This window comes from Dicentrarchus labrax, unplaced genomic scaffold (assembly GCF_905237075.1).
Source record: "Dicentrarchus labrax unplaced genomic scaffold, dlabrax2021, whole genome shotgun sequence".
Lineage (NCBI taxonomy): Eukaryota > Metazoa > Chordata > Actinopteri > Moronidae > Dicentrarchus > Dicentrarchus labrax.
Genome location: NW_026136723.1, coordinates 1,004,474 through 1,028,546, shown reverse-complemented (window position 1 = coordinate 1,028,546; position 24,073 = coordinate 1,004,474). Strand labels below are relative to the sequence as shown.

Below are 24,073 nucleotides of genomic sequence, written 5' to 3'. Positions count from 1 at the left end.
ACATTACATGTTTGAAATAAATTCAGTTACTGGGGACAGAGCTAATCAGCTTTATGCCAAAATATTGACCCTCTGAATAGCCACAACCTCCACTGGGACATGCAGGCTCTGATGCATGAATGAATTTCTATATCTGTTATATTGTTATAAAGCCGCCTTGTTGCTTCTAAATACATAAAATGTTAATATAATGATAACATTTATATATAAATTGTTTCCTTATACAGTTAACCGACCCCAGGGAGATCGGTACAATATCATACACTGTTCTATGCATCCTGAAGAAAACTGAGACTATACAAAAACACTATTAAAAACTGCAGATGTCTGCTGGTTGCATCTGGCAATTGTGGTGGCATTGCAGTAGGTGTTTTACCATCTGCTGTCTGGCAGAGACATGCACTCTACTGTGTGCACTCTTTTTTTAAAACATGATTTTTCTCTAATCTTGAACGAGTAGCTTTAGGTGGCTTAACTTAATGAAACCTTAACCATATGTGGCAGATCAGAAAACACTCATTTGAATCATTCTTGTAATGATCATATCGGTCGGTTTGGGAGACACTGAAACCTGGGAATTGTTGGTGAATAAATACAATAATTAAGTAAAAGTAGAAGTATCTAATGATGTTGTTTTCACTCAATAATTCACATGACACGACAACATTTTCATATAGAACTTTATTGAATATAACTATATATTTATATATGTATATATATGTATATATACCTTATATTTTTTGTCTTTTCCAGTGAGGATCGGTATATTGTATTGCTTCCCCTTTTCCTTATTGTTCTTTACATGTATCGGTCTGCTGAGTGGAAATATACCAGTTTTCCATTTGAAGAGTTTCAGGTTTGACTCGTGTCAGTAGCCTTAGTGTTGGGAAAAGGAGCTGGTGACTTACGATGCCTTCAAAATGGCTTTCACATCAGGATATGAATAGAAAATGAAGGAACAGAACGCCCACTTTTGACCAAGTTCTCACAAACACTTTACAAAAAATGTTTAGGATTTGTGTTGGTGTTCAATTAGTGATTTTGTAACAATTCACATATTTCTCAGAAGCATGAGGCTGATGTATTTTGTTGCACTTGTTGTTTACCATGTAAAAACCACTGACAACACCAACACAGAAGACATTAAGCCCATTATCCCAGCACTTAGGCTACTCACAATATGCCACAGGCAGGCGTGAAGCCTTAATAGCCCAAAGTTACAGGTGTAGGAACTCTGAAACAATATAACATTAAGAATATCTATACATACCACCACGAAAATAAATAGATTAATATAAATTCTATCGCCTACAGTTATACACTAGTCAGAACATTAAAAAACACTGATTATTAGGCTACGTTGGTAATGTTTATAAAGTAAAAAAAATCAATTGTCTGCACGGAAAAAGACCAAATGATGATGGAACAGCAACAGTGGAGGAATATTAAAAAGTCAGACTAGTCAAAACTAGGAAAAAAGACAAAGTAAATTGCAATTACGAATACAAGTAATAACACTAAAGAAAAAGAAAAACATTTTAAAAATCATAAAATTAAAGAAAAAAGTACAAAAGTAGTAAGGTAATAATTACATGGAAATATAAAAGAAAAACTGCATGTGCAACAATAACATTTACAGTAAAAATAAAAGAATGGGATATTTGAAAGAAATAATGGACTAGAAGTCTTTAGACTGGGTGGAACAACCAAGATGGAGGAAATGAAATAACATTTTTGCTTTCTTTAGCAACTATCATTGTGTCCTTAAGGAAGGCACGTGGCCCCCAAGTGTTCCAGGGAAGCTGCTCAGTAACCAGCCGCAGACTGGTCTTACTGGGCAAGTGCCAGTGTGAATGTGAGAGTTAAGATGAAGCAGGGTGTTACTGAAAAAGAGCATGCACGCTCAGTCAACTCTCCCTGTATAAATAAAATGAGTGAAATAATGAAAATGATCCAAAGATGAATTTACACATTATCACCCTCTCACGTTTGTGCACATGCTTTCCACGTGACACCACTGACTTTAGTGTACATAAGCAAGAGAAAGAAAATTCCTTGTCCCTTGAAAGGAATATAAAAAAATTACAAAAAGAAAAGATTTCAAAATGTATAAATACCCTGCAATAACCATTACGATCATAGAAACACCAGCAACATGATATTAATACTCAAGGAGTTACAATCTCATGTAACCTAGAGATGATCAATCACTCAGAATGAAAAGACAACCCAAAGATTACCATTTACAGACATTATGTGCTTTTCTTGAAGTGAATGGACCGATAATATACTCAATAATACATTTATTATTCTAGTTTGTGAAATATTATATAGTTATAGCTAAAAGAGAGACGGAGGGAAGGGGGACTGAAGCTAGCTGTTGTGCTCTTTTCTCTTCCCCCCTCCTCCAACTTGTCGTCAACCAGGGTTGGCTTGGATTCATTTGCAAATGCAGCCGATCCAGAAATGCATTCAGACTTCAGTGTATCAGTCTAATAGTCAGATTTAGGAAATGTGAAAGGTTTCAGTCTAAAATTGTATGCAGTACATGCGTTTTGAAAATTTTCCTCACTTAAGTTTATCTCCAACGACATTTCAAAAACACCCTCAAAGATATACTGCGCTCAAAATCTGATTGGTTCTTTAGAAATTCCGTTAAGATTAATTGTTCAACGAACTTCTTTGATACCAAATAATGTGCTTCAATTTTGTGTTATAGAATAAGTGAGGATGGTTCATATCTTATATTGGAGTAACACATGATTTTAATTTTTTAGCTTTTGATCTAAGTTCTAACTAAAACACCACCCCCTGAGTGTAAACTGAATTGACCCCCACCCCTTTGCCTGTGGTTGCAGCCCTTTGCAGGAGCACTCAATGGATGCTGCCTTGTAGCCTTCGGTATCGAATTATCATCGTAAACAGTCATACAAAACCTGGGATCAATTTTGGCAATTAAACATCACATAGTGCATAAAGGTCCATCTTCACAAGTCCTTTTCATCGACTTTGAAGGTGCATTTAGCAACATTTCTAACATCTGATGACACAAAATGAGCATAATTTATGAGCAAGCTGTTTTAAGTGCTGATGATCAATACCAATAATTAAAGAATTACTTGGCCAGCTACTGACATTTCTGAATCATTTTTTCCTAGAAACCTCAACTATTGTCATTTTTACCTGCTTACAAATAGAGATGCAGTTTACGAGCTTCAAAATTATTTTTTGGGGTTGTGGCGATGGATGGATGGCCGTAGTATAATGTGGGAGACATTATAGAGTTTGCGTCAAACTTTGCAAACTGGCTATAAACCAATGACATTTTCCTTAAACAAGAAGCAGTCTACGTCCATTTAGCCACAATTCCGAAAATATTTCACACATTTGAACATCAACTCTAGAAATTTAAAGTCAGATGAAGTTACTTGGTCAGATGGACATTTGTTGCAGTGATTAACCAAATTGTGACAACTGGCAGTGGTGGAAAGGAGGCGTGAAGCTTTAAGTGTATGGCTATGCTGTTCTCTAGGACTGTGGAGAATGCCCATCTGTCACTGTAATTACCTTTGACACACAATGAAAAATAAATAGGCTCACAGTGTGTCAGCCTCTTCTTGTGCGTATGTGTGTGTGTGTTTGTGTGTGTGTCAGTAGGTTAGATATGGCTGAGGTCACTCTCTTAGGACCAGAGGTTAAGTAGCTACTGTTGACCATGAATTGACAGTCAACTCGTCACTGAGCAGCTTGTTACTTGGCTGAATGTACCCGTCTGTGGCTCTCTGTCCTTTTTAAAACAGAAATGTGAACAGAACTGTGGCTTACACCATCTGGTCACTTATTTATAATGTTTTTAAAGACCAGAAAGCATTGGTTTGGTGGTTTGCAGGTAAAAAGACGCCTCAAGTTCAAGTTCAAACTGGATGCCGAGATGTGTAAAAACTTTCACTTTTAAACCAGTTGAGTTTTAAGTGAAAGGTCTTGTGACTTACAAATCACAAAATCAAAGCTTAGTCGGTTCTTCTTGTTAAAGTTTCAGTTTAAATTCCCATAGCAGCTGACAAAATGTGGAAGGGGAGAGTAAATAACTACTGAGCTCCCCTCTCCCTCAGCAAGGCACTTAACCCCCAACTACTGCACCGGGAGGCTGGTTTAACTGGGAAGCTCCCAGTTGTATGTGTAGGATTCGGGTCAACAGTGTGAAATGGAGTGATGCTGAAATAAAAAGAAAAAAAATAATTGCTTGTGCTGAAGCCTCCACTGCACCATTGCTGTATAATCAACTTACAAACAAGGTTTTGAAGCTAAAGTCATGACCATTTTAAGGCAGTTGTCATGAATTTGCACATAATATCAGGTGTTTTATGACTGTTTATGATATTGGTAAGTAATTATGGCAGCTAGATACCCCAGGCTCAAGGACAGAAACATTACCATTGAAGTGTCACCAACACATTTTCAGCCCTACTCTTCCTCTCTTTCAACTCAGACATCTCTAACGTCTCTCTAAATTCAATTCGACCTGTCTTTTGTTTCAACACTCTCTCTTTATCATCTCTCGCTACTCTCTGAGGTTTAATTTTAAACTGGTGTAGTTTTCCTATTAAGTGTATCTGAGTTGCTATCCCTGTCCCTCTTGGCCGTCAGTCGGTCCAGGGTTCCCACATTGCCCCTATCCCTGTCCCTGTCCCTGTCCCTGTCTCGCTCCATGGTGGCTGTAGATATTGGAGCTGGCTGGGCTGGTGTGGTGGCTGATGTGGATGTATTCAGCGGTGCTGAATTCTGGGCTACAGCCGCTGCTGCTGCCAAGTTGGACTTGGAGTGAGATGGGAGTGTACCGCTGCTTATCACTGCTCCTCCTCCTCCGCCACTGCTGCTGGAATCTTTTGGGAAGTAGTTGTGCAGCTGGTACAGCGTGGCGCGGTCCACCGTGCCGTAGAGAGGTGGGGCACCGCCTCCCAGGCTGCCCAGCTTGGAGTCCCTTGATAGGGTGTACATGGAGATGTCGCCGCCTCCTCCACTTCCACCGCTGCTGGTGTGGTGTGGGTTGGGCAGGGTGGCCACAGAGAAGGGTGGGGCAGAGGGTGGCAGGCTGAAGGTCTTGGAGGCACCAATGGGCGAGGTCTCCTGCGAGTGCGGCGGGTCGGTGGAGCGTGAGCTGGAACGAGAGCGCCGTCTGAAACGGTAGCTGGGCAGTCGCAGCATGGCGTGCGTGGTGCTCTTGAAGAGGTCGGTGCGAGAGCGGCAGCGCAGCTCCTTGTTCTTCTCGATGTAGATGTTAACAGCGAGGACACCCACCATCTCGGCCAGGATGAAGGACAGGCCGCCAAAGTAGAAGGACCAGCCGTAGGAATAGTGCCACTTCTTGTCCTCATCTTTCTTGGGGGAGATGTCGCTCAGTGCTGCTGAGATGTACACGATCACTCCAATAATGTTGCTGAGGCCTGAAGAAATATACAAGACTTTTACTGTAAGTGCTCCCCTGAGACAAATTAACCTGCAGCTTCATTAAATTGTTTTCCAGGCAGCGATACTGGAACTGTTCCCTCTCAATTAAACAGAGAAGAGGCGGGCATAATATTAAAGTCAATCTGCATATCATACACAAGAACTTCTTATTATGCCTGTATTTCAGTGATCGGTCTCAAACAGCTAAATGTGAAATAGCACAGTATAATTCCAGTTTTATTAAGACAGATTGGAAAGACAAAGGCATGTTTTAAAGGCGGCAAAGCCAGCAGACACAATTTCCAACCAAAACTGAAATACAAAAGCAGATAGGACATTATGAGTTCCTGTTTTATAAAATTCAAACCCATATTTTAGTTCAAACTCATAGTATAGTTTAACATATATAACATATATATAAGAATATCCACAGGAAACTTCTCTATCTCTCTATCTCTACTATCTCCAAACAATGAGTGAAAGAACAGAGGCCGCAGTAGTCGTACCTGCAGCTACAAAGAGAATCCCTCCTCCGAGAATTATGTTTCTTTTGCTCTTGTAGAAGCCGCTGGAAGCGACACAGACTCCACCCAGCAGGAGCAGTATGGCGCTGAGGATGGGGAAGATGCTGGAGGCTCGCACCACACCTGCAGATGAGGACACAGACAGAAATATGTCATCTTGTGTACTGAAATGTCATCGTTTCTCAACTCTGTCAACTTTCTCCGGGCTTTGTTTTGTATAAAAATGACTAATTTTGTACTTTCCTAATGTAGTACAATTAGTGAGGTTTTGTTCTGAGGTTCAACACCATTTGAAGGTGCAAAGTTAACAGCCTTGTGACACTCTGGGAGAAAAGGTGTTACCAAGATGTGCTATAGCTGACACTACAACTTGGCTCTGGAACAGCAGCTATCTATTTATATAAGTTTACTACATAATATTTAGTACATAATGTCTTTTGCAGAGTTTTACAGACATGTGGGTTAGGTTAGTAAGTTATTAGAAATGTAGAATGCAGTGTCTTTGGAGACTGACCTATATTAGGGACTAGGTCCACAAACTTGATACAATTGCAATTCGAAACTGCTGCAATACTCTTAAAATAATGGCTGAGTCTATATTACGGTAGATTGCAACATGACCATCACCCTGCTCACCAAGGGGCAATTACCACAAATACCACAAATAATAAAATGTTTGTTGCCGTGGGGAGTTTCAGAATGACACTATGAATTTTTTGTTCCATGGAAGTGACAACACAGTGTCACATACAGAAGAACACCGAGCTCCAGGAGCAATTTGGTGTTTGTCAAATTGGAGTTATTTGGTCTACTTTTCCAGTAAACAAGTAGATCTCCTATACTGGTGACCTGAAATTCAACTCTACTGACTACAGGGCGAGGGCAGCAGGTATGAAACATAAAATCAATTACCTATATCAGCAATAATTATAATTTCCTTATCCTTATCTATTGACTTTTAATAAGCAGTTCACAGCCACTGCTACCCTACAGCTTAGGACCTTCAGAATGGCTGCCAAAGATTCACTTAAAACCCCTCTACAGTACATTTCTCTGCAGGAACTTAAAGCAGTAGTGATAACGTAGAGAGACATTATAGAAGATTAAAATGCTGAATAGCTCCATCTCGGGCAGGGACATGTGGAATAGCAGAGCCTTCAAGTTTTCAAGGTGACTTTTCAAGCTGTGTTAGCCTCTGAAGGGAAAAGATAATGCCGTGATGAGCATATATTCATAGGAGGGTCTCTCAGACATGTCAAACAGTGGTTGCAAGTGATTCTCTGAATTAGTTTTTAACAGGAAAAGGGACAGTGTGGGCGGTGTTTGCCTCTTCAGCACAATTAACTGATATTCTCATAAGTAGATGATGAGAACAAATGCTGAGCTGTAGGGGGTTTGTGGTGATTTTCAGACCTTTGGGGTGCTCAGGTGACAAACCTACTATGTGGGACCTCAACAGAATAATTAGTCAAATGATAATTGCCTCCTCCAATGAGGCTGGATGTTTAGTTCTACTTTGTTTGTTACCAGTAGAGCTCAAATGATAAGTCAATAAGAGATTAGTCGATCAACAGAAAAATTATGTTTCAGTCATTTTGCAAGCAAAAAAGACAAACGTGTGCTTGTTCCAGCTTCTCAAATGTTAGAATTTGCTACATTTATCACATATATTTGTGTATTGACTATCTTTGGCTTTTGGTTGAATGAAATAGGCAATTTGAGAACATCACCTTTGGCTCTGAGACTTTTTTTTCTCTGCTATTTAAAAAAAAAATCTATTAATAAAAAAGTGGTGGATTATTCTTTGGAAATGAAAATAATTGCTGCCTTTCAAATACTTAGATAGATCTCATTAGACTTTGGTGGAAAGTAAGTTGATGGACCAGTGGAAGAAGCTTTAGTTTATGGGGCTGATATAAGAGTTTGCAAGCTAAGGCATTTTTGAACATTTTTATTATTTTCTCATTAACAGTTAGCAGTCACTAGAATTAAAAACATCTGCGGCACATATCCCATAATTGTCTATGACTCTAAATTTAAAACATTGTCCATTATTAAAACAGACTGAAAGGATTGTGCAGCCCTTGGAGAGATAAAAGCTGTCTTGTTCAGTCAAGGTTGCAGAGCACAGCAGAAGCGAGAATGTAAGATAGCATCACAGCCTCCTTTGCAGAAATAGATACCTTTATATAATGTATGGATGGAACATATACTTTGTAAACCAAAAGGTTCAGGGCTGTACGAACAGAATTTGCCATCACAATGGAGGCAGGATGTGAAACCTGAATCCTGAGCTGAAAATAATCCATTAGTGAAGGCTGTTCTTTCAATCCATCTGTGGAAAAAAAAGCTTTCTGTACACCCCCAGACTCCCAACCCCATGCACCTGGGCATTTAAACACACAGACACACACACAGACACACACACACACACACACACACACACACACACTGTAGACACACACACTTACACACACCTCCAGGAACACTTTGCTTGAATCTGACATCCGTGCATTGATGTCCGCCCACCATCCCCTTCTGTCCTTTCTGTATCCGCGTGTGATGGAGACTGTAGTGTGTGTATGTGTGTTGTGTTCTGTTGAGATGTGTGTATGCACACTACGTGTAGTTACGGGCTGAATGTGTGTGTGTGTGTGTGTGTGTGTGCCAGCGCATGTCTGTGTGCATTTGTCGTTCTTTTGTAAATGTGTGCGTGTCACTCACGCAGCAGATACTCTGCAGCATCTTGGTCGTAGTCTGCGTCGTCTGGGAAATGGTTGATCTGGGAACACACACCTCGCTTCAAGCCTGAAAAAAGACGAAGAGGAAGAGGAGGTGAGGGTGCGGAAAAAGAAGAAGGTGGAAAAAAGTAAAGACCAGAAGGAAGAGAGGAAGACAGGTGAAAGACAGAATGTTGAAATGAAATGAAAGAGAGAGACAAGGCAAGGCAAGATTAGGCAGAGAGAAGGCAATGGGGAAGAAAGTGAAGACATACACGGGCAGGACCAACAAGAAAAGAAAAAAATTTAATGGTGAGAGGGGGGAAGAAAAGGAGTCATAGGGGAGGGAGAAAGATATGTAGCAAGAGATGTAAACAGCAAGGGAATAGAAAAGGAGGAAGAGGGAGTAAACAGGCTAACAGATGTAAAGACAAGACAAACAGATGAACGAATGAGAAAGTGAAACATTACTGTAGATGCAGAACGTGGAAGATGAACACAGAAAGACAGATCCGAGCTCTCAGTGAGTGTAAGGAAAATAAAAGTGACTGCAGATTTCTGTCACCAGCCAATCAGACAAATAGTTGATGAAGGCTGCACGATGCTTTGAGCCTAATGCTAAAGTCAGCATGCTAACATAACGGCAATGTTAACATGCTGATGTTCAGCAGTATAATGTTTACCATGTCCATGATCTTGGTTTAGCACAATAGCATGCTACCATTTGTTAATTAGCACAGCTGATGCTGACTGGAATGTATTTCTTCAGGTATTTCTTCAACATATTGGACTAATTAAAATGATTACAATTTATCTTAGGGCTAAGTATAGATATACATTTCAATCCATCCAATAGTTGTCAAGACATTTCAGTCAAAACCCAAAATGCTAACCTCATGGTGGTGATAGAAAAAAAAAAAATCTTGATTAGGATGCTGAAGAAGAAGAAGGAAAATGATTTGAATCAATATGATTTTATTTCCTGATTATCAAATCTGGCACCGACCAGATTGGAGTCATTCTTCATGATGCCTAAATCAACTAGAATTAAATCAACAATGATAATCTATAATTGTCTCTTATGCACAAATGCGATGCCGTCTTCCTCCTCTCATCTGTATGGCAACGTACAGTGAGTTGGCTTTTCACTCCTTCCTCCATGTGTCATTACCACACAATATGAAAGCTTTAGCTGTGGAAGAACAGGGAGTATTTGATTTGTTTGTTGACAGCTATTTCTGCATCTCATGGACAAACTAAACATCAAGAGGAAAAGAGAGATCCCATGTTTCTCATGCAATAAAATACGAGGAAAAAAAACATTAAAAAGAATGTGAAAAGGACACTTAAGGCTAACACAAAAGAAGAGTCAACAAAGAAAAACATGAAGTAAAAACAGATCCTTTAAAAAAAGGCAATCACATACAGCACGGATGGAAGAGTGAAGAATTATTAATCTAATAGAATCAGGAACTGGTTTAAAAAGAGAAGGGCAGAGTATCTAAAAAAAAACCTACCAGGCAACAACAAAAGTCAATGTTCTGCCGCATCTGAACAACAAGAGGTCTTTCCATATGACATAGCTTGCAAAAACTATTAAACTTAATGAACTCATTCTGGATGAACAAATTTCCCTCCATGTCAGACTTGATTGCACACAGTGGAAAACGCAGTGAAAAGGCTGGTGTTCTTGATGCCGGTCTCTTGTTTATGATAATTATTCTAATGCCTCAAAATGAATGTGGTAATTTACCGGTGTTAAGATGCAACATGTCACACATTTAACAAAAACACAAGAACCTTTAGAATAAATAGCCTTCTCTTGGAAACTCCTGAAAACATCTTCTATGTGTGTTTATTATGTATGTGTGTGTCCTCTCCCATTAAACCTGTCAGTCAGCTGCAGAAACGCAGGAAAACTACTTAATCAGTCACTGAATGAGTCACCGCTCATATCTGAGCTCTGGGGCATTATGATGAGCTTTATGTTGAATGCATAGTATGAGTGTTTGTGTGTGTCTGCGCATCAAAGTAAAAGAACAAGTGCAGAAGGGGGAAAAATGAGGCAAAGCTCAGATCTATCTGGAAATCCTCTTATCTGAATTGTGCACAAATGCCAAGATGTACCAAAAATAGTAAACACACATTAACTTTTTGAACATCTTATTATCATGTTTACAGCATGTCCTGGTATCATAGTGCATTAAAGGTACAACTACAGATTTATGGACCAACAACCAAGCTAAAATGTGTTGAAAACATAATTAAAAAACAACAGCAATCTCGCCTCCAAACAGGAACTATTAGGAAGAGAAGTGCGGATCAGGAGTTGGGTTTCCTTTTTTCCACCAAATAAGCTCTGGTTCTTGAACTGAACTGGTGGACTATGACACATTTTTATGATTATGTGCAAAAACGACTTCCCGCACACACTATCTAAGTTGCAATATAACATTTATTTTGTGCATATTGCATTTGTATTATGTTATAAATGTCAACGTCACATGTTATAATTGTTATATTGTAAGTTAGACTGTGCAGAAAATTTATTTTAGGCACCTGTTTCATGAAAAAGATGCATGGATTTTTTTTTTGTCTATGGTTATGTGCAGATGAGCACAGCACCTTGTAATGAAGGTTGAGGAGCAGAAGTACAGTTGAAGTACAGCAATATATCATGCTGTGTGTGTATGTGTGTGTGTGTGTGTGTGTGTGTGTGTGTGTGTGTGTGTGTGTGTGTGTTCATGAGTAAGGGGACACCTATTTATGTCTGTTCTGATTACAATGATGAGCACACTGACCTCCACAAGACCCTCCAGTAGTGACCAGCGCATGAGAAAACACCTACACAAGTTCAACCCCCATTGCATCCAAAGGTGTCCACAGCCTCGAACACACACACACACACACACACACACACATATGCACAAACATGCACAAATGCAACCAGCTGTACCTTCCAGGCAGCAGATCCTCCAGAGGCCGGAGTGGGTGAGTGCCCCAGGGTCTTTCTTATCTTTATTGTTGGAGTCCTCCTGGGAGGAGTTGGCTGTGCTGTTGCAGATGAAGGCGCGGGCGTACAGCCAGTAGTCTGTACCGATAGCCACCGTCATCAGGGCGAAGGCCGCGAATGCTCCCACAGTAGTCAGCAGCACCTGGATGCCCCGCTCACACCACACCATCGCTGGGCGGGGAAGGAAACTAATATCTGACAAGAACACAGACACCAAAATCATATTTCTTCATCACATACCAGTGCACATGAAAACACTGTAGTTCTGGCAGTAACTGTGCCAAGCAACCGTAGGTGACCAGAATTAGTGTCATCCTTTAATGATCCAAGGTTAGTGTCTGAAGGTCTAATAAAAGCATAATCTTAATCTTCATCACAAATCAAATGTTTAATATTTACACAGGAAACAGGAAGTGTAATGTTCCCATGAGGGCTACACCAAAATCCTGTGCGAGTGTAAACCTATTGTGGCGTCACCCATTGGTTTGTGGAGTATCATTTTAAAGCCTTGATTTTGGTATTATGGTTGTAGCCATGACGGTTTATCAGGGCCAGTGGAGGTGACATAATGTGAGTTGTGCTGCTCTCATTGGCTTTCAACCTTCAACAGGAACAGGTAATGCAGTAACATAATCTTGATTCATATTTGATCAGCACAGCCTGGATTGACAGTTTGATCTGAGTTTGGTGCGGTGAGCTGGACGGACTCACTGAGAATGAGCTGCCAATCACAAGGTAGCCACGCCCTAAAGCATACCCTGCTTTGTGGTCTATTCTACTCTAAATTGGACCATCATTTACGGAATGAACATTGTGTTGCATGGAAGAGGACTTGTGATTGAGATCATAAACTCATTAGGAAACTGTTTACTGAGCTAATAAATCAAGTGAGAAGTTGGGTCATGTCTCCATCTTCAGAGACCTGGAAGCTCTGTCCATTATATATACTGTCAGTGGTTTTACCTTAAAAATGAATTACATAAACATTACTTGGTGACTCTGTAACATGGAAAGTCAAACTCTATTGGCTGTTCGTTTTTGCAGTGTAATCATGTATGCACAGGCAACAATCAACTGCCAGAGCTAAACTTATAAAGAACGCCTTACTTATATGATTTCCATAGGGATTTATGGAAGTTAACAGTGGATAGACATCAGAGAAATCAGTGAAGGATGTCTTTACATTGAATTGTGATCCTGAGAAAAAGCACTGATTTTGCATCAGGTGATTTTGTTTAAAGCTCCAGATTACTCAGGAGCACTATTTACTGTTTCCATCCATTAGTAACTGATAACAGATGGAAGTTTGACACAGTTATACCTAAACTGCACAGTACAATGATCAGTATCATATTTCATGTGACTTATGGATGAGCTTCTTTGCTTGCAGTCGCTGTGGTGTCTTTTCCTGCACTCATGTCCGTCTGAGGCATCCAATCTCTGGTCACAAGACTGATTCTTTAACCTGTCCGAAAGTTATGGTCACCCTATACTCCCTATAAGGTTACTGATTGGTTTTAAGACTATCTAACTAACTAAGCCAAAGAGTCCATTCCTTACAATATTCAGGCTTATGTGAAACTAAACTGACTCTTGTATAAGTACTTTATTTCCACAACAGTTCAAAAATGCCCATGAAATTAAACATGGGATATTAAAAATAGGAATCGTAACCATATTTTCATTCCACCCTGTTCACAATTCATGCATTGCACTGTCAAATATTTATGCATTAATAGAACTGCTGTCCCCCATGGGCTACTGTGGGTGACTGGTGGGAGCTACTGATGAGGTTGAGTCTTTCCATTGCATTCTGGGTGAGCACACTGGAGCGGTTTTTAATCAAAAAACAGCGTACACAGCCTGAAGCAGTAAAGAAATGTTGGCAGCAGGCGACCAGCAGAAGAACAAAATGCCGACCCCGACGCATCAACAAAAATATAAAACATCAAAATATTGTTACAAAAATGAACTGCACACTGCTGGGAGACACAGCTTTGTAATCTGTCTGTAATCTCCACCAAAATGTTTATACATTTACAAAATGCATTATTTCATTGATCAGTGGTTTCTATCAGCAGGGACATGGTAGGACGGACACTGTCTGGTCGATTGGTTGATATACACCACTTGTCCAACCAAATTCTCATTGGTTGTACAATCAGTGCTGTTACTTTCATAAGGAGAAAAGTGCTTCTTAATCCATTATTTTCTACAGAGGAAGGGGCAGACCTGATTGAATTGTTCAGTGATATGCTGTAGGCTATTGTTAGAAATAACACTGATTATGTGAAAATAATATTAAAATATATTTTGTTTAAATGAATATGCTTCTGTGGTCTTTGTATGGTTTAACAGACAATGTGATCTATAAGACATTTTCACAACTTTGAATTTTGTTCTGCTTGAGCATGTTGTTAAGGGACTACTGCCTCAGGTTGGGGGATTTTGGACTAATAATGAGGGACGGTCGAAAGAATGTGTGAGAATTTTAGAGTTGTAGGTTGGATTGTTGCTTTTCTTTTTAGACTGCATTGCTTTATAGCGCGTTAGCTTTGTAGCTGTGCAAAAGCCTGCTTTGCTACGCAGTCCTCGCTGGTGCATGAGTGTGTATGTGTGTGTTCCTCTATGTACATTTACTTGATAGACATGCCATGAAGCCATGCTGAGAACGATATTGCTACATGTCAAAAAGAAATGGTCAAACTGCAGGAAATCATTTTCTTGGCAAGGTTGTGTAACTTTGATTAGCACCCAGCAGCTACCAGGTGTATTCAGTGCACTGTGTTCAATTGAGTTAATCTAGACAACATGCAGCTAGTTTTTTTAAAGTAGGTAAAATGTAGTCCACCAAGATTTTCTGTTTTTGAGTATAGTCCTTGTATATTCCACAGCACCTTGTCACAGTCTAACTCTGACCTTCCTGTCAAAACCTGGATTTCCAAAAGACTCAAGAGGCGTTAATATCAGCAGAGTTTGCAGGTATAGAAGAAATTTCTTTGGAATTTGTTTGCTGATACGATCAATAGGCTTAAATTGAAAAGACACTAAAGGGCAACTGCAGAGGAGCCAGAAATAAAAGCAAGCAGGGTATAGAGGCTTACATACACATTAATAAAAAGTAGGAGGGTAAAAGAGACAAGAGAGCAGTGGATGATGAGACAAGAACAGACGAGTGGAGAGGAGAGAGGAGACATAAATCGAAGCTGAGAGGTGAACAGTGAGAGGGACGACAAGAGGGAAATTGAGCTACAACACATCTGTTGTGCTTCAGGAAACATAAATGAAACATCCAAGGAGCGTGGAGGGGGCGACTGGGGGGGGGGTGGTTGGGGTTCTGCATAGGTTCAATTAATTACTTCGTATTTCAGCCATTTGAATACAAATGGTGGACAAATGCATGAAAACTGATTTAACGTCGTGAAAACCCTGAACTACAATATCTGTTATCATACGGTGGCAAATGGGAGGTTAATGTAAACAATCGATTGCACCGAGAATATCAATCCAAGTGTGGGCTTTTAAACTATTTGGCTAATTCAGCTGGCCTGAGGGGTGTTTCCATGGCAACACAAATCCCAAAATAACAGAGACCACTGCTACTCTGACCCTGAAACTGACCTGCCTGCTGGAATATTCATAAGGTAAGACATCACTGCGGTAACACCAATCCATAGGTGGAACTACCATCTGTTACTTAAGTAAAAATAGTAATATAATATACTCTAAGTATCAAAAGTAAAAGTACTCCATGATCCATTTTAGATCAAATACATATGTTACTACTGAATTTTAATAATTGATGCAGAAATGTATTGAAGGCAAAAAGTAAAATTTTAGCCTGTGAAATATAAAATAGCAGAACATTTCAATAATTAGAGTACAAGTTTCCTTAATTTGTACTTAACTACAGTACATGAGTAAATGTTACTTTTCGCCACTGTATCTATCAGGGTGAATAGTTTCATGCCAAGAAATATTTATTGCTTAAAACTGATCTTTGATTTTAATTTTTTAATTCATTGTAATGCATTAATGCAGTTCTCCCTGAGTATTGTTTAGTTTGCATTTGTGTTGCTGACTGTTATCTGTTACTAATATTCCTTTACTTAAACTTTATTTTTTCTATTCTAAGTTCTAAAATTTTGAGTCTTTATTTATCACTTACAAAATCTGCAATCCGGTCTGTATCTTTACATATTATTCAATAATTTGAGGAACAAAATACTCTACAGTGATACTAATATCCAGAATCACTGTGTTGCTTGGATTCAATTGATTTAAGGATGAAATGAATAAATCAATTTAAAAATGATTCAGTGCCCAGAATAGCAAAACATCACAGCAGTACTGGAACCAGCATCATGTGGTTTAACAGAGAAATATCACGAATAAGACAAAGCTGTTAATTGTAGATTAAAAATGAACAGTCGATTTGGAAAACAACCTGGCAATATGGCACCAACAGGCATCCTCCATGTTTACACTGGATTGGTCACATTCCTGCTCGACATTCAAAAGCTTCAATGAGGTCTTTTCAACCCTTATAAGCAGACTGGTTTCCACAAATCTTTCAGTTTAGTTGGTCAAAAGCCAGCTTTTTATGTGTTGAAATAAGCTGCAACATGGATGCTTAGCCACTGGAATGCCTAATACACAGTATGTTTAGCATTTTTGAGGATGGCCACAGATGGAAGTGGTGAATTGTAAAATACAAAAATATATTAAACCCAAGTCAGTTAAATGGCCGGTTTATATGAGCCCAGCTTTTACTTCAAGCATATTTGTCATGTGTAAATGCTTCAGGATGCAGATACAAAGCCATTTCAGGCAACAATGTTGATTTAAACAAAACTCAGTTGCATCTAGTGTCGACAATAAAAGTGGTGACACAACACTTAGTATCCTAGCTGTGCTTGATCCTGATTGGTTAACCTCCTCAAAAAAATGTATGGGATCCAACCAACCAAGGCTGCTTTTTGTATTTGAAAATAAATATATATATATATATATATATATCTGTAGTCCAGAGCCACAGTGCATGTAAAGACAACGTTATGAAAAGTGAATGACATTTCAACTTTCAGGCAGATCATTTCAGTATTGCAAAAGCTGCTTCAGTCATTTTTTTGTACAGCGTGATTCCTGAATGTGTCAGCGCTCCCTTCTGTCATCTAACAAACGTTTAGCTTGGTTACACAAATGCCAGCGCAATCAAAACCACTTGCCTTCTGAATCCAGACCTCTGCACACACACCGGCGAGTGTGTGTGTGTGTGTGTGTGTGTGTGTGTGTGTGTATGGGTGGTTTCCTGTACGATTGTGTTTGTCCATGCTTGTCTGTGTGTTTGAATGTTGCTTGAAAATCTATATACATGTGTGTGTATGCATACAAGACCCCACATGTGCATCTGGTTGTTTGCTTTGTGTGTGAGTGTGAGACCACATGCACGACTGCTCTCTGTCTGTGTGTGTGTGTGTGTGTGTGTGTGTGTTACCTGGGGGCATGTTTCTGCCTTTTGCCTCCATCTCCTCTCCCCCCTGCTGCTGCTGCTGTTCTTCTTCTTCGTCGGTGAAGAGCGCTCCGTAGCCCCGGTCCGAGCCGCCTCCATCCACCGTTTATCCTTCACTTTCTCTCCTCTTCTCCTTCCCTCGCTCCTCTGCCTCTCCCTCTCTTCTTATCCCTTCTTTCTTCCTCTTCTTCTGCGTCCTCCTCCTCCTCTTCTTCTTCTTCTTCTCCCTGTCCTCTCTTTACCTTGAGCGCTCCTTCTTTCCTTTTCAGTGAGCGGGGGATGCTTCACTTGGCGTCCGCTCCTCTCATTGAATTGTCATGGCAGTCATCTTAGCTACTGAGGGAAGGAAGAAAAGGGGGGGGAGAGCAGATGAGAGAGAGTGAGAAGAAAAACAGAAAGAGAGGGAGAGAAGCAAAGAACAAGGAGAAGATGAGGGAGAGGAAGAGATAAGAAGATAGAGGGGGTGAAAGGATGGTGTCGATTAATGAACGTGACATGAGTCTTGAAACCAGGGGATGCTCCTGTACCGAAGCATCTCCCAAACTAACGTGTTTCCTATATGAGATTGATAATATGTCATTGAAAAAACAAACAAACAAACAAACAAACAAACAAACAAACATCCAGAACCTGATGCTGACGGCAAAAAACGAGCCCCCTGTCAAACAAGAGAAGCTGGTTTGCTTCTACAGAGAGAGAGAGAGAGAGATAAAGCAATAGAAAAGAACAGGCGATGTGAGAGAGCGTGCTCTATTCCATTGCCATGGCAACAGTGAATTCCAAAGTCTATGGTGGAGCTGGTGAGCGTGTATGTGTGTATATGTGTTTGTGTGTGCGTGTGTGTGTGTGTGTGTGTGTGTGTGTGTGTTGGGGGAGTAGAGGGATGGATGTAACAGCTGAGAGGATTTTGTTGAGATTGAAAAAAATAAAAAAGTGTGTGAATTCCATTGGTGAGCAGAGGAGCCTCGATGTCATACATGACAGATAGAAACACACACCTGTACACACACACACACACACACACACACACACACACACACACACACGTTCATGTTCTGTATGTACACGGTTGCCTATAATACATGAAGAATGAACATTCACAGGAGAGATGACAGACTTGTGAGTCATTAGCACTGTGGTGACAGTGTCTCTGCATGTTTCATCCATCCAACTTTCTTCCTGTTGGTGCGATGGTCTAATCACAAGCATTTAGTGCTGTTTCATGATTTGAAATGCACAATGCCGATCTCTCAAAGCTGAAAGATCCGGAGCAAGTGGGTATTTGATGCCCTGCTCGAGGGCATTTTAGCAGAGCTGCTTGAACTCGCATCCTACATCTCAACGAGCAGAGACTTGCTGAAGAGAAAATCCCTGTCAGCACTGACACAGGGTCAGATTTTGTTGGGGTTTTTATTTCGGGATTTTTTACAAGCTGTTGCCAAAACTGCAGGGCGCCCAAAATCCACATGAAAGGCACCAGCAGCAGAAGCAGCAGGGGATCCCAAGTTTTCTCTCTTTTTTTTGTACGTCAACAGCATATTTAGAGGCATTTCTGACCATAAACCTGCCTTTAGAGACTCCCAAGAAAAAACAACAACATTCAAATGCCTAAATACATGTTTGCATTTGACTGACAATGGATCTCTATCAGATTTGTGAATTGCGATTAGGAGCAAAGGCTGAACTACCGTGACAGATTTTCATTAAAGGTGCAGAAAGCGATTCTGGAGAAAGAGAGTCTCATTCCCAGGTCATCAAACACTGACGCTTTGGGCCAACCCAAGGTAGGTACACAGGTGTTTCACAACCTGGGAATAAGACTCAACAATCAACTGTCTGACTTACCTTACTTACCTTCACAAATTGCTATGGGTTGCTTTGGAAAGCAATTACAAACATATCTTCTCATGTAGATTGGAGGACTTATTGCCCATTTGTTAAAATGTTTGCCTGTGGTAGAGGTCTTCACGGGTCCAAAATTTTGTTCCTGACACAAAACACATCTAGTACACAAGTAGAGCAATATGACTTGCATAAATGAAGACAAAGGGACCTGAGGACCTGTCTCCAAGGATAATTAGGCCAATTCACCTGACCTGAGTTGACGGGTATTAGACATATTGACACACAGACCAAAGACCCTTGGGTTCTGGGTTGGGTCTTAGTTAACCATGAGGACCCATGAAGACCTCTAGTCGGTACTGTTAGTGGCAGATTAACAGCAAGAAAGGTGTGACATCTGGACACATTCCAGCCACATACAGCCACAGCAGCTGTCTCTGTAATGAAATATTAACACTGACACTCCTGTAGGCAATATTTGAGATTTGAATAGTTTCAACCAAAATTGTTAAGGATGCAGTGAATCAGTTTTTCACAGCATAAAACGGTTGTCTTTGTCTTGTCATTCTGGAATAAAACTCTTTAGTTTCTCTATTTTTTATATTAAAGCATGCCCAGCTAAAAGGCTAGATCATAAACTACCACAGAAAAGAGTCTCCCATATCATCCCTTTTTAGATAAGACCAAGCAGATTCTGCTGTTGTGGAGTCACTAACGGGAACTGCTCTCAGTGAACAGTGAGTAAGGAATCAAAATTACAGGCAGAAATCAAAGCTTTTTTATGGCAGCAAGTGAACAAGGAGTCCATCCAGAGAAAACTGTGCACACTGACGCTGGCTGAAACTCTTCAACACCTCCACCCCCACCAGAGAATAATAAGACATCTAACGTTGTCTTGCATGATTTTTGGCTGGAAAAACTCTTTAAACTTTCAAAAAGTCCTAGTGAAAGTGCCAAGTGCAAGTGTGAAGTTTGCTCATGTAGCATTTAAACACATCCTTTGCTTGGGACCCATAGATAGAGACAAACCACTGATGTGTCACATCACTGTCAGGTTTCTAAAGAGAAACTCTGAAGATTGACTTTTGGTTTCCTGAGTGTCGATGGAGCGAAATGTGGGATAAGCAAGCAACACAGCCTTTCAACAGACAGCACATCTAACCAGAAACTACATTTTATGGAGAAAAATGCTTATGATTATTGCAAGCTACTGCAGGCATTTATATGGATGTTTGCTACAATCAGATGAATGGTTTGATTCCATGAAGGGAAAAGTGTAATTGTGGCAAAACCTTTGGGTGGCTGCAGACTTCCACAATCAGCTGTTTACACATCATATAAGGTCATCTATCTACAGACAGACCATTGCCAACTTTGTCAAACTGAAGCTGAAAACTTTAGTCTTTGAGTTAATATGTGCTCTACACTTGTTACACAAGTTATGGCAGTTTATGTCAAATAGGACATGCACAGGATTTTGACAAAAGCCTACTCTAATATCAAACTAATAATGAGAACTATTTTTGATTTTGTTTGTTAACAGAGAATTTCAGAGTTTTGTCAGTAATATAGTATGACTTTTATTGAATAGCCCATCTGGTGGTTATTAGAGGAACTGCAGCTAAAAACAGTTCAGTATTACACTCAGCTTTCATCTGATTGCTGTGTTTTGGGACCCCTTGAAATGCCTGGAGGACCCCTGGGAGGGCCTGTGATTAGTAACAACAAACAAAACAAAACCAGGAACTCAGAGGTTGTTATTTTGTGCACAAAACTCCTAAAATTAACCTCCTTTTCAGGCTGACAGTGTTGATTAAGAGGGGGGCTCCCGCAGCACAACATGGAACAAACACATGCTGGAAGGGCTTGCCGGTGGCAGCACAGATGCACAATGCAGAGAATAAAAGTTCAAGGACAAATCAGCCATGCTCTGCATCGTGAATGCAGCGACAATATGAATCCTGCTGTGAATACGGAGCAGCAGCAGAACATGGACGTAGTGTAGGAGCTGTTTGGAGCATTGGTCATGATCATAATGCACCGTAGTGGCGAGTCATCATCAAACAGCAAGTCTGTAGAGAGATCAGAGGCATGATGGGATGAATGGTCCTGTGTTTGGTGTGTGAAAAGGGTGTATCCCTGTTTACATGTTAGAATTACACTATAATACTGTAATGACTGTGCAAAATATCCATCTATAAAACATGCTGAAAGATTTTAATGATACCACCTTACAGAACCACATCATGAGAACATTTTTTAGATCTGATCTCTCTCTCTGACCATGTGTCTGTTTGTCTGTTTTTATAAAATGCAATACTACACCATACTAAGGTATTTGGATAATTAAATATTAAAGGATTTTAAGGGATAGATACGGTTTTATAGGAATATGTTAGTATTGAGTTTCACAGACTTTCCTGCAGAAGTATTATGGTAACATCATAATGATTTATTGTGTGCCTTGTGTTCCCCTAAAACTATATAATACGGTAGAATAACCACCCATCCTCCTACATTATGCAAATTATCTGGCTATATTCATAGGAGTCTTCAAGTAAAAGGGATGTTGAGAGGGAGAAGTTAACTTTTTTTAATTCATGTTATTTTTGTATTTTATTTTTTGTTATGAATCAAATATATGGATATTGTGCACAAACCCCAGCTGGAGCAAAGATAAACTCAGTGGTCAGGAAGGAGGATCAGGTTGCTTCCTTCAGTAATATTCAATACTCAGACAGTGGAATCTAAATCCAGACTCCAGCTGGAGCCCACACTCTGTACATCCCGCCTGCACAGCGGATCCTACACATACTATAACAAAGCCTGTTCTCTAACAAAGGACAGAACAAATGCAACTCACCCGTCAAGTTGATGGTGTCATGCTCCATTTTGTTATAATTAATAAACAAAAATCATTGTACATTAATAATTCATATACATGGAGAGTCTGTGGTAATAAGTTTGACCATAATGTATATTTTATGTGATGTTTTTTTTTAATCTCCTGTAACATCTCCACAGGCTCTTAACAGTTTCACTATAATACTGCATCTTTACATTTCTCACATATTGGCTCTTTCCCACCACAGCTTTTCTTACCTTATAAAACGTCTTCACACGCACGTCTTCTTCACTCTGAGCTACAATGAGCAGCTTTGCTTGATAAAAGCAGTTTTTAAACTATTTTAAATAAGCAAATGCAAAGCGGTGCGCAGCCGTTCCCAGATGGTTGTTTGGAGAGGACAATGTGTACATGTGCATGTGCCGCGCTCCTCTCCAGCCCTAAGCATGCGTACACGGGTCCGATTCATACGCTGCCACGTCGTTAATGCCTGAAATGCAGCCGTGGGATATTGGCGATCAGATTGATGAATATGTTGATCAGTTGTAAGCTTACCTTTGCATGAGCAACTTTTGCAGCCGGTTCTGACGCAGGTGGCGGCGAGGCGCGTGAAGGTTGAGAGAGAGAGAGAGAGAGAGAGAGAGAGAGTGGGGGGGGGGATGTACTGGGAGGTGGGAGAGGAAGAATGTCAGGTCTGGATGTTATGTGTTTTTTTGTGCGCATGTGTGTGTTTGCATGAAGGGTTAATGAAATGAGTTGTTGTTTTTGTTGATTTAATCTCAGATGGAACAAATTGCGCAGGAGCTCTCTCATCACGTCAACATTTACACCAGCAGAGAGAGTCCATCACTTCATTCTGTAGTTTCTATCCGCCTCTGTACCTGAAGGTGAGGCAGTGAAGATGTGATGAGGAGGGTGCAGACTGAGCGAACAGGTGCTTTAATATTAGTTGTGAACAGAGGTGTGACCAAAATCCTTCTGATGTCTTCAGACAAAAGTCACAAGCTCTGACAAGTCCGTGTCTAAATGTGTCTCAGGTCTAAATATGGAAAACCGGGTCAAATCTGAACACAACAGCAGGGAGGCTGCTAGAAATTCTGGGTCCCCTGGAAACGGCTAACCTGGGCCTCCAAAAGGCTGTGATGACCTGCATGTTTCAGGGGCCCAGTCTGCTCCTTCATTCAGACCACAACCGCCATCCCCTCCGCACACTTCTTTTAATAAATAAAAACCTTTTATATTTGCTTTGCTGTGTGATGCCATTAGGGGTTTTGGTTGGATCTTACACGCACTGTTGTGGCCGGGATGATTTCTTTTTTTTTTTTTTTTTTTTTTTTTTTTTTTTTGAAAAAAATTTTTTTTTTTTTTAAATTTTTCTTAAATTTGGGGTCCCCCGAACAGCAACAAAGTTAACATTAATAATCTTTTCTCTACTAACTTACAGGGTGCAAATTAAAGGTTTCATATTGGAAAATATATATAAATATGTTTCACTGCCCCCAAGTAAAAACCCACAACGGTATGTTTAATGGACAAAACATTAAGAGCCACTCTTTCCCCAAACCAGACATTGCTCATTTGTCCCACTTCCGTTATGAAGGAGAGGTGATGAAGACGAGGAGTTGGGTTACATTTTATTTTAATGTCCTCTTGACAATCAAGATATGGATTAAGCACAGTGGGGTTGAACTTCGAGGGCAGGTAGGAGTGCCTAATATTCTTAAAGGGATTGTCTGCAGGGGGCTGATGATCACTCAGTGATTGCTGGCTGCAGCTGCTGACATTTTCCCTTTTAAAAAGCTCCAAAAACGTTCTGGAATTTGGATCACAAACTTTATTCGGGTTTTTGAATATTTAATGTAAATCTGTGTCTGAATATGTGTTTGGTAATATCTGTCTGTTATTGGTTGATAATAATAATGGAAAATCAATAAGTGTGTTCTACACAGCGAGGTAATCAATGTGTGTAAAAGTCAACACTGTGCCACTGTGTCGAGATCTACATCCATCAAAGTCAAAGCAATGCTTTTAAGTTATTATGCAAGGGTTATCAAAGCTCTGAATGGAAAAACAGCTACATAATCAACAAACGTTTTAGGACTACACTACATTAATGTATAACAGTATTATTGAAAATAATGTTCTGCCCTTGCTTTATCAATAGGTGCA

General features: G+C 40.0%; 1 protein-coding gene across 4 annotated transcripts; it reads right to left on the bottom strand.

Moving 5' to 3' along the window:
* Window positions 1–663: 663 nt before the first annotated feature.
* Window positions 664–22,555, bottom strand: LOC127357920 (voltage-dependent calcium channel gamma-4 subunit-like). 4 transcript variants are annotated; one of them, XM_051390504.1, is made up of 6 exons: window positions 22,460–22,555; window positions 17,203–17,553; window positions 11,649–11,900; window positions 8,697–8,780; window positions 5,955–6,095; window positions 664–5,444 (listed from the first exon to the last, which is right to left on the bottom strand). In XM_051390504.1, the coding sequence occupies exons 2-6, from the start codon at window positions 17,231–17,233 to the stop codon at window positions 4,582–4,584; spliced, it is 1,371 nt and encodes a 456-aa protein (XP_051246464.1). In that variant the 5' UTR covers window positions 17,234–17,553; window positions 22,460–22,555; the 3' UTR covers window positions 664–4,581. The 4 variants fall into 4 exon arrangements, with proteins under 4 accessions (XP_051246464.1, XP_051246466.1, XP_051246463.1 ...); XM_051390506.1 differs by having other exon boundaries at window positions 17,203–17,550; window positions 22,460–22,531; XM_051390503.1 differs by lacking the exon at window positions 22,460–22,555 and adding an exon at window positions 22,162–22,453.
* Window positions 22,556–24,073: the final 1,518 nt, after the last annotated feature.

Excerpts from the sequence above, each read along its gene's own strand:
- LOC127357920 (XM_051390504.1), bottom strand. The coding sequence starts at position 17,233 with ATGGAGGCAAAAGGCAGAAACATGCCCCCAG. Across the intron at positions 6,096-8,696 it reads TGCTGCAGAGTATCTGCTGC|GTGTGGTGCGAGCCTCCAGC; the intron begins GTGAGTGACACG and ends CCTCATCTGCAG. Across the intron at positions 5,445-5,954 it reads GATTCTCTTTGTAGCTGCAG|GCCTCAGCAACATTATTGGA; the intron begins GTACGACTACTG and ends ATATTTCTTCAG.